General features: G+C 38.1%; 2 protein-coding genes across 3 annotated transcripts; one reads left to right on the plus strand and one right to left on the minus strand.

Moving 5' to 3' along the window:
* Positions 1–2,368: 2,368 nt before the first annotated feature.
* Positions 2,369–10,161, plus strand: LOC143861797 (kinase C substrate, heavy chain-like protein). 2 transcript variants are annotated; one of them, XR_013240022.1, is made up of 7 exons: positions 2,369–2,603; positions 2,704–2,820; positions 3,430–3,525; positions 3,685–3,867; positions 3,949–4,072; positions 4,188–4,293; positions 9,832–10,161. XR_013240022.1 is itself a non-coding variant. In XM_077372727.1 (6 exons), exons 1-6 carry the CDS (start codon positions 2,492–2,494, stop codon positions 9,866–9,868), a joined length of 669 nt encoding a protein of 222 aa, XP_077228842.1. In that variant the 5' UTR covers positions 2,372–2,491; the 3' UTR covers positions 9,869–10,161. The 2 variants fall into 2 exon arrangements, 1 of the variants encoding a protein (XP_077228842.1); XM_077372727.1 differs by lacking the exon at positions 4,188–4,293 and having other exon boundaries at positions 2,372–2,603.
* On the minus strand, positions 7,308–8,661 carry LOC143861796 (Integrase-type DNA-binding superfamily protein). Its single transcript, XM_077372726.1, has one exon. It carries the CDS (start codon positions 8,245–8,247, stop codon positions 7,390–7,392), a length of 858 nt encoding a protein of 285 aa, XP_077228841.1. The 5' UTR covers positions 8,248–8,661; the 3' UTR covers positions 7,308–7,389.
* Positions 10,162–10,740: the final 579 nt, after the last annotated feature.

A 10,740-nucleotide genomic window follows, 5' to 3' on the forward strand; every position in this document is an offset into this window, starting at 1 on the left:
TAAAATATTAAATTAATTAAAAAAATAGAATTTCGGACTAGATTTCGGAAAAAAAAATGAATTCAAAAGTTCTGACGTAATAAAATACAGTTTCGGGTATGTGACATTTCGGTATCGGTCCCGACCGAAACCCGAAATTTAAAACCACGAGCCTATCTTAGGATAAAATAAACCTGAGCTTGCTATCACCGTGGAGAAGAACCCTATCGTGATCTTTCAATTAGGCTAAGTATGTGTTTGTGCGTAAGTGAGATGTGTGAGCCCAAGTAAATGAGTCAATGACGCTCCCCTTTGATCTATACTTTTTTAGTCGTATACTCGTATTGTCCGTGCTTGTTTCAGTTAGGAAGCTATCAACATCCAATTAGAAAATTGAAAAATTACAGAAAAGTACCATTTTCTTAACAAGGAAGGAATATCATTGCCGAATTTGGATATTGAAATGATAATCCGACTGCCTTGTTTTGATACGACACTACTCTCTCCGTTAAACACACTTGTAATTGGCTATCGATAGAATTTTCGAAATTCTTAGCCTTTAATGGGTAAGGATGAGGTCCTACTACTAAAAAACTGGAGTGCCAGATCATTTTTCATTAGGAATTTTTTGGCCTTTTCCATTTTATACATACCATTTGATTAGATTGGCATGTGGTGAGAGAAGGTTACTGAGAGTGGGAGAGGGAGAGAATTGAGAGGGCTTGTTTGAGGAGATGGTGCCAAGTGACTAAAAATTAAGGAAAGAAAGAAAAAACTCTATTTTGAGTACAGTTTTTCTTTTCCTTATTTTTAAGCCACTTCTCACTCGAAAGTTGATGAACTTATATTTCATAGAAAAAAAATTCCATGGCTGCCAAGAGATAAAATCAAGAAAAACCCAAGAGTTCTCCTTTACTCTTTCTCATAAAGGTTGTACGAAGGAGGTACCACCCTTGATATTTGATCCAAGTATTCAACAGCTTCTTAAAAAGTGAGCTAAGATCAAATACCAAGGATGGGATGATGAGTACGTGTTTATAAGCTCATTCATCGTATAATTTCTCCTCTTTCCCTTTCTAGTTTGGAGACAAAAAATGATTATTGAACCTCAGTTTGATTTTGAGTCCAATAATCACATAAAGCCATTGTTGGACTCAAAGTTTAGTCCAATAATCAAAGGCAAATGATATCGACACAAAAGCTTTCACGGAAGTCAATTAAAACAGGAGATTCTATACCGTGTGAGCCTTTATAGTAATTTATTTTTCAAAAAGAATTGTGTGGACCACACTATAGGATGACCCAAACCGTCCATATGATGGGCCATAATGTAAATAGGTTGTGCCCAAAATATCATTTCCATAGGATGATCCTAACCCTCTGATCTATAGATGAACTGCATATTTACAGATCATCCAATAGTGTGGTCTGTACAGTTCTTTTAAAACAAAAAGGAAAACACTTTGAAAATGGGATTCCGTTTGGAAAGTAAAAAGGGACTGAAATGACCGTTGATTTGACCCTTTCCTATGTGTATGCTTTTATGGGATTTGAGCTCCCTCCATTTGTCTTATAGTTGACGTGGCTCTTCCCAAAACGGATTCCCGTTTTCCTAGCAGTGCTCAGCCGAAAAAGACAAGCTGAGTTCGTTCAATTATTGAAACATGGGAGAGCCGTCGCAAAATTCGAAACAATGGCCCTACTGTCATTCCTCTTTCTTGATTGAAGCGACCTTTCCCCGTCTCACCCTTTTCCTTTCGCACGAGGCGCACGCTAGAAATTGGGTTAAGCTAGTTACGAATTACGAGCCTTCCCCCTAGGGCTGCAACATAGTCGGGTTGGGTCGGGTTTTTCAAAACCCTAGCCCAACCCTGGATCCCATTATCTCAGCCCTGACCCACCTTGACCCTGAGTTAGGGCCGAAAAACCTCAACCCATTGCCCGCTCTACAGGGCTCAGTGCTGGCCCTGGCCCACCCTGATTGGGCAGGGCCGGGCCGGGCCGACCCTACTTGATCCTAGTGCAAATACCTGTTAAGAGTACAAAAAATAAAGCAACCACTTATCATATAGAACAAAATAATCAATAAACAGAGAAATGGAATTAAATAAGACAATATGAATTCAACAACACATGACGGCCAACAGAGACAATTAATAATAATAATCTAAAGAAACATCAATCCAAGATAATAGAAAACATTAGCAAAAGAAACATGCACATATGGTTCAATTATATAATAGAAAACTTATGATCGAGCCGGGTCAAGGTACCCGAGGCATTAACCCAGAGCCCGACCCGACCTGAGGTCAGGGTCTATAAAAATGAACCTTGACCTGCCGGGTTGGAAAATCCAGCCTTGACCCTGATCGGGCTCTGGGTGGGTTAGGGCTGGGCAAACTTGCACCCCACTTCCCCCGTTTCTCACTCTTCCTTTTGCACGAAGGCACAAGCTAACGTGCGCCATGGGAGAACCGATAGGGTAGAGAACCTCAGAGGGGGAGGTAGTGCAATGGAAACTGGCCGCAATTTTCTGTTTCTTATTACAACCTGTTTTCTCATGGCCTCCTTCTTGGAATCAACACTCCCACCACCTTCACGTTTACTCGGAATCTCTCCACAAGGTCTCTCTCTCTCTCTCTATTTCTATTTCTATTTATATACATGGGAACAGACTATCGTGCGCAGTAGAGTGATATTTACATTCTATTCTACATGACGCAGACGAGAAGTATTTTGCTGATTTGGAATTCATCGCGTGTAAGGACGGATCGAAATCATTCTCCAGGGACCGCCTCAACGATGGATTTTGTGACTGCTCAGATGGAACCGACGAGCCTGGTTATTGAAACCCTAACCCTAATTCTCTTTCAATTTTTTCATTTGAGATAAAGTAGTGCTTGTTATTAAACTAGTCTTTTTTGTTTCAATGTAAACATAACCTAGTTTAATCAGTTCTCTCTGTTTTTTTTTTCTCTTTGTTCAAGAAAATTAGTATCTGGGTGGGTTTGGATGTACATCAAAATTACAATTTGGGTGCAATTTGGGTCTTTTTCAGATTGTAAACTTATACATAAATTGCAACCTGAGGGCCAGCTCGGGTGCATTTTGTGTGTAGACCCTAATCCTTCTCTATGTTCAGTCAACTAGTATATTTGTGCGTTTGTATGTACAGCCAAATTGCAGTTTGGGCCATTGAGATTGCAATTTGCACGTAAAATGCAACCTAAAGGTCAGTTTACACACAAATTGGACCCAAAATGAAAGTGGATTGCTCATCCAAACTGACTGTAGAAAAGCCCAAATTGCAATTTTTTGGGGGAAACCCAAAAAAACTCAGATCCCAAGCCACTTACATTTTTCAAGTGTTAGCTATTATTTTCTTCCTTTTGGTTTTGTGAGAACTAAACCAGCTATTTCTCCTGAGACTTCCATTTTATTATCTTGCAGGAACTTCAGCTTGTCCAGAAAGCAAATTCTATTGCAGAAATATAGGAAGTGCGCCTCAGCTGTTGTTTTCTTCTCGTGTGAATGATCACATTTGCGGTCAGTAATCTTGACAAGCACATTTAGTTTTATCACCAAATTTAAGTAAAATGAGTTCATATTCATATATTTCATCATATTTACCAAGCATTTTTTGCTTGGCGAACCATTTGGAAATAATTTATTTTCTTTTTAAATTTTCCTGGCAATTTTTTGTAGACTGTTGTGATGGAAGTGATGAGTATGATGGTAGCATCAATTGTCCAAACAAGTGCATTAAGGATGGGAATGTTCTAGGGAAGATAGATGAACATAAGTCCACAAGAACTGATTCAGATGATATTAATACTCATGAAAAGAAGATCAGAAGTAATCTGGAAGACCTAATTCAAAAGATAAAAGGTACTTTTATTTTTTGCATGTCTGGGTGTAGTGAACTGAAGAAACTGTTATTAACATCCAAGTGTGTTTCATGATCTACAGAGTTGAAGATAGTTGTAATTATGGAGGTGGTTCTTCTCGTTTGTTTGATGACTTTCGGTCTCTTCCGTCGGCGCATCAGGTCTAGAAGAAGACGGTATCAAACTATCAATGAAGGAATCCATCAGTGAGCTCTATGATTCTCTTTTATCTTGCATGCCTTTTTGAAGAAGCTCCTCCATATTATTGTTCTGTTTTCCATTGTTTTAATGGAGGCACAATAACTTTTCCAATTTGTGTAGATATTACATGCATAAGATGTATACCAACTCACAATGGATCATGGCTTAAAAACAGTATTTGGAGCCCGAGTGTGATAGCCTTTAATGCTTTCTATTAGGCAAGCGGGTATTTCTTTTAGCGCTCCCATAATTTTCTCTCTCTTAAATTACCCCTCTATATATATTTGCATCATTCTACATATTTCCCTAGTGTTAAGATTTTGCTGCAAACCTGTCTGCTTCTTACCCGGGATCATTAGAGCTGGAAACCCCTCTGACTACAGCTGGGTATCACTCTTTAAATTGTCTCTGCACCCTCTCTTTCTCAATATTTCTGGTGACAGAAACCTACAATCACAGTTTAAATTTCACATGTAAATTTGCCTCCTCTCGCTCTTTTTGCTTCGCATTTTTTCTCTAGTTACTATATTCATCCTCTCTCTTCTTTCTTTGATTTATGGGTCTTGTCCAAATTTCTCTCTGCCTCTATGATCGTGGCTAGCTAGATGATTGCCGTTGTAATGCCCGAAAATCAGTTAATATTAAATTTCAAGCTCAGCTCATTCAGTGGGTGTTGCAATTTGGATCCGTCTTTGTGAACTTTGGTGCAGTGATAACAACAATCTGGAAGTGAAGGCTACAAACATGTATTTGAATTGAACACAACCCTTATCGAAAGGAAAGGTCTTTTCAAGCACTCATCCTTGGTGCCAAAACATCCTCTGACAATAATTGGTCCTAGAATCGGCAAACACAAACTATAAGTCCCCTTAACAACTCTGAATCATATCATCATGCTCAGTTGAGCTTGCAGCATGCCCCTCGAAAATTAGATATACTGCACAACACACTAGTAAATCTTTGTCTTTGTACGTTTAGTAGAAATAGCATTGTATAGAGGTTCTGATTTTCATCTTTTTAATAGTAAGTTACTAAATCCAAAAAAAGGATACCTCTATAGCCCAGACTGAGGAGGTCCCACAGGGACTACAGCAAACAGAAACAGATATCACAAAGATAACCAAAACACTAGAGCAATCAGAGGGAGTAAAAAATAATCTAAGATGAGCGTTGGACTCTCTTTTTTTGCTAGCCCTTCTGTCTTCTCGTTCGCAGATCGCCTCACATGGTGGTACGGACATCTCTATCGGGCAAACAATAGTCCATCACATTGTCGATGACTTCGAAGAATGGACTCTACTGCTCGAAGGGAGAATTCCTAATGTAGTACCATGACTGATGAGTTGCAGCACACGAATGAAGGTGGAACTGATATGGATTGGTTGAGTGATCTAGAGCATTTTAATCTCCCTGTTTCCATCACTCGTATTAGACTTGATCTATATCAGCTGCCCTATTACCTAGGTGCATCTCATTTCTCAAGATCCTCCTTACGTAATAGCGCTCACGAGATCATAACTCCCACCTTCGTTCACCACACACATACACACACAAACAGAAAAACCTCCCACCAAAGGCTTTAAGATGAGAGAACTCCACCAAAATTTACCATTTCAACTACGACCATTAGAGGGGGCTATCGATTGCATAGGAGAAATTTACTTGATGGTCAAGACAGATAAATGCCATAGCGTGGGTATGATTCTCGCATTCGATCACGTGTGTGAGATTATCAGCTGTATTGATTGTTGAGGGTGCTTGCCCTCCCTCCCTCATGGTTGAGGTATAATAATGGACTCCATGGGGATTACAGGAACTGATGTGAATCATTGGCTCTATCGGGAATTTTACTGAACACTTGAAGTGCGCTAGATGAACTTGCCTAAGGCATTTAATTAAGGGAAACTCAAAGTAGACTTTTATTGAACACTTAGGGGGCTGAAAATGAGGGATTTGCTAGCGTCCATCACAGAAGGCATTTCGCGGATGGGATGTTGCATGTGAGAGCAGTCACATGGGCTCACTTTCCAACGGATTTTGTCATTATTCATGAGGTGGCTGCTCTCACATAGAAACATCCCATCCACGAAATGCCTTCTGCGATGGACGCTAGCAAATCCCTGAAAATGAATGAGCCAAGATGAAGAGAGAGAAATGATACAAGGAATCAAGATCAATAAAAGGGAATCAAGTCCAAGAGAAGAGATCAAGATTAAGATCAAGAAAAAAGATTAAGATCAAGAAAAGAGATCAAACCATTCAATAAATCAAGAAAAGAGATCAAGATTATGAAGAGGAGAAACCCAACCGGAAAGGGTGAGAAAAGTGATGGGAGAAAAGAGAAGGAGAAGATGAAGAAAGAGAGAAAGATGAGTTTAGGGATAGAAAATTGACCTAATATGAAGCATCACCCTTCAAAAGGCATAAGAAGGAGAGAGATACAAGGGAGGGAGGGGGAGAGAGAGAGAGGGAGAGAGAAACTTCAGATCTTTTTCATTCCATTGCATAGCATTCTAGAAAAGTGCCATGAGGCTACATACATATCAGAAAAGAAAAGGAACTAGAAAGTTTTAAAATCCTAAACAAAACCCTAATACTTTGGACTAAAATACCCTCTAATGATTTAAATCTTTGTAATACATACCCATTCACACAGTTTCCTTATGCTTCCAAACAGATTTAATACTTTTGAATCATTCAAATTTCAAAACATTGAGATCTGGATTTTTTTCCATTAAATTAGGGAATAAATGGACACAATTCATTTCAATGTTTAAAATTTTAGTTTAAGAGAAGTAAAGCAAAGAAATAAGTAGCTTTTTCTTTTAAATTGAATGATATAAGTTCATCTTTCTCTTTATTCTCATCTTTTCTTTCCTTGTCCCGTTAGGAAAAATGTCTGTTATCCTTGCACTCAAGATCAAGATGAGATAAGAATTCAAACATTGAATAAGAAAGAGACATCGTCTGATCAGCTACAATTTTACATTCAGTATACACAAGAACAAATTCAAAACAAATGCTCATCTCCTAAAAACAGACTGTTTCTACACAATATTTTATCTACATCCACTGCCTTGAATAATCTTCAGTCACAAATAAATGGGTATTACTATTCTACTATATGGTTCTGGTATGAAGAGAAATGAACTGTTCAAAATCACCTAAACTCAAGTAAATCCTTGCAACAAATGAATTTGGGCCATCCAAGTCAGTCTGTATGGTCCCAATGGGATCACGGTCATTTTACACAATACCTATAGATGAACCCAAGACTAGCTATCTGTTGTTTTTCTTCAGTTGAATTATCGGTCTTCTGTTACTAAGAAGACAGTAAACTCTCCAAGTAGTCATTTCCAAGGTCCTCGAACTCCACGACGTCTAATTCACTTCCGAACATCTCTTCCATGGATGCCAGTCTCCTCCATGCCAAGGGTTTGACCATCATCTCATCATCAATTTTCCATTCTCTTGCTACTCTTTTTCTAGGATTGTGAGATGTCTCGGTGCAGCTGAGAACTTGTTGAGAAGAGGCATCGAGCTTGATAGGATAACTTCCTTGAGAAGGCGTAGGGACGCGGTCCAAAATTCGATCTGTGCAAGTACCTTCCAGAGCCTTAGCAACGATCTCCAGAGGAAAATTAAGGTAAGTCCTCGGCCCTCTCATTTTTAAAGCAGCTTTGTCGTAAGCCAAAGCGGCTTGTTCGGCTGTATCAAAGGTCCCAAGCCAGACTCGAACTCCTTTCCTTGATGAGTCTCTTATCTCTGCTGCAAACTTTCCCCATGGCCGCCTCCTCACACCCCTGAAATGTTGAGTTGCCACCTTTTCTACTCTTACAGATTTTGTTTCTGAACTTAAACCAACATCACCTGCCGAGTTAGGGTCTATTGAAGGTTCATTGGCTGTTGCAGGTAATAATCCTTCAAGCAGTTCCTCCCAACTTTCCGCTCCCATTGATATCCATCTCCCAAGACTGGGAAGCCTCTCTAGGAGCTCCAAAGACCCGTCTCTTCCCTCTAGACTTGGCAAATCCTCCCATGTTTGGGACGATGTTGATGTGTTGCTTATTTCCTCTTCATGGGAGCTGTACATTTTTGGTGTGTTTTCACCGATAAAGCTAGCCCATACGTTCTCTAAAAGCGTGTCTGATGCTTCATAGTGATCCAACCCAATGGCCATGGCTTTGTTTCCGAACCCTACCACCTTGTAATTGACAGAGAAAAACTCAGAGAAGACGGGGTTGCTTTAGAGCGACTATGAAGAAGTCGCCAGATGGATCTCCCCATCGGAACAGCTCACTGTTATTTATCCGTGAATAGGATCCCCGTAAGAAACTTGTGTTCCAAACTTCTGACCACCATTTTTCATGGAGGATATTAGGGTTCAAACAACAGATAAAAAATGGTGAAGCTTCTTAGATTGACTTGTGTGATTGTCTTAATCATTTATTCGTTGTATTTTATGCACAAATGGTATAATAGATGCATAGTTAATTGGTAATGAAATGTGGTATTCATGATCAAACAGAGAAGAAGCCCAATAAATGGCTTGGGAATAGAATAATAGCTTCGTTTTTTATATATAAGGATGTTGTTGAACTGTCAAGAAAGGGCTTGTGTACTTCTGAAAAAGCTAGGTGGATTTGAGAGGTTATGAACTATTCCTTCTGACCATTCAAAAAAAAAAATGAACTATTCCTTCTGGGTTACATTTCTTGAAGTGTTTTTAATTCTTTCTCTTCTTTGACACTCTGTGAAAGTCTAAAAGTGCTGCTCCTCTCACTATTTCTTTTCCTACTGCCGTTGTTGTTATTTGGGTTTGAAAATCAATATCGGGTGCTGTGCCATACAGCTCTAAATAAATCACCCTATCTGTACTGTTTATCATGTCTACTGGTCTGTTTTCAATTTCAACCAGAGACATATATATATATATATATATATATATATATATATATATATATGTATATATATAAGCTAAAACCTGGATTTTACAATCCTGGAAGTTTAGAATCGAGGCTTTAGCTTTTAAAATCCAGGTTTTAGCCTGTAAAATCCAGGGTTGTTACAGATTATAAAATCCTTGTATCCAAACGCCTAGTTTTCATGTTCTGGGAGATTTTCTATTGTAACTTGTAAGAGGGGATGATTGAGTTCTGAATTATAATCAGTTGGCTCTTGTGATCTGTTACTAGACTTGGAAATTTGGGTGGTCCAGCAAAACAATACCTGTTTCATCTATCTGTTTTGGAAATCTCTTGAAAATATTTGAAGTAATGAAGGAAAAGTAGGAAAAAGAAGAAATTAAACAAGTCTGAATGAGGTTGCATTATTAAACAAGTCATTTTCTTAACCTAGGGAGTAATTTAGGGGCTGTCTGGATGTAGGGAAATTTTATTGGAATGTTATTTTCATGGAAAATGACTTTTCCAGCTTTTGGTTTACTCATTTTTGGATTTTTTTTCCAAAATAAAAAATTTCCTTGTTTTCAAGGAAAATTGTAAACCTACTACACTCCCCATGGAACATTTTTTTTTTTACATAGAAACTTTTATTTTTCATAATTTCCCATGTAATATTCTTAATCATTGATCCTGTCATTATCTTCCTAATATCGAAAATTTTCCTTATTTTCAAGGAAAACTGTAAACCTTCTCGAGCTGGAATTTAATTTTCAATTGAATATGTTTTGCATGGAAATTATTCATTTTTTTTTTGGCCAAAGTTGTTATCTACATTGATTTTGATACCCTAATTTTTTTAGGTGGGGTCCTCAGCAACTAATACAGGTAAGAAGATGAAGAAAAAATGATGGTCATAGTCTTGTTGCCCAAGAATTGGTACCAAGAGAAGTGCAAAGACATACCCCCTTCCTGCATAGATTCAAATACAAAGAACATATATTAGATGAAAAATGTTTAACCTTCTTCTTGCAGCAATGTATATTATATCATATTAATATGTGTCTATATATTATATTCAGTATGCTCTGAATTCGTAGTATATGAAGGAGGTGGAGCTGAGAATCGTTTGAATCATTGAAACTGAGAATGTTTTTTTGTGGCTTTTAATCAATGTAGAAAGACTTACGTCCCATATATTTTAATTTAATGTACTTTGTTGCCTTCACAAGGAAGAAAGTGATGAAAGCTGATGATAGAGTCCTTCATTACAAGCCACCATTTCGGGGGCTTGAAGGGGTTACAATGGCTGAAGCTGAATAGTTAGTATAAAAATAGGGTGTTTTCTGTTCAATGCCGCAACACCGAAGCTGATACGTCATCTGAATCTGGACCGTAGATTTGTGTAGTATGTTTAGAGATGCGAAATGTTTGGTGGGGTCCAGTGCTGGTGGATGTTGGGCCCTAAAAAGTTGCAGTGATTAGAAAATCTATTGATCATAGCAAAAATGTCGGGGAGATTTGGTGGATGAATATTAGTAGTCGATCACTTTTCTTTCAAAGACATTTTTTCATTCGGATATTATTAATCCAGATATCAGGGATTTTAGATTACTAATGCAAATATTTTGGTTGAATGTAGGCATGGTTTTAAATTTCGGATTTCGGTGGGGACCGAAACCGAAATTTTCCGAAATTTCATTTTTCGCCATTTATTTCGGTAATTTTGGTAATTTCAGTCCGAAATTTCGTTTGAATGCCATTATTTATTT

Source organism: Tasmannia lanceolata, unplaced genomic scaffold, assembly GCF_043159265.1.
Source record: "Tasmannia lanceolata isolate RefF3 unplaced genomic scaffold, GAP_Taslan_0.1 ptg000037l, whole genome shotgun sequence".
NCBI classification, from domain to species: Eukaryota; Viridiplantae; Streptophyta; class Magnoliopsida; order Canellales; family Winteraceae; genus Tasmannia; species Tasmannia lanceolata.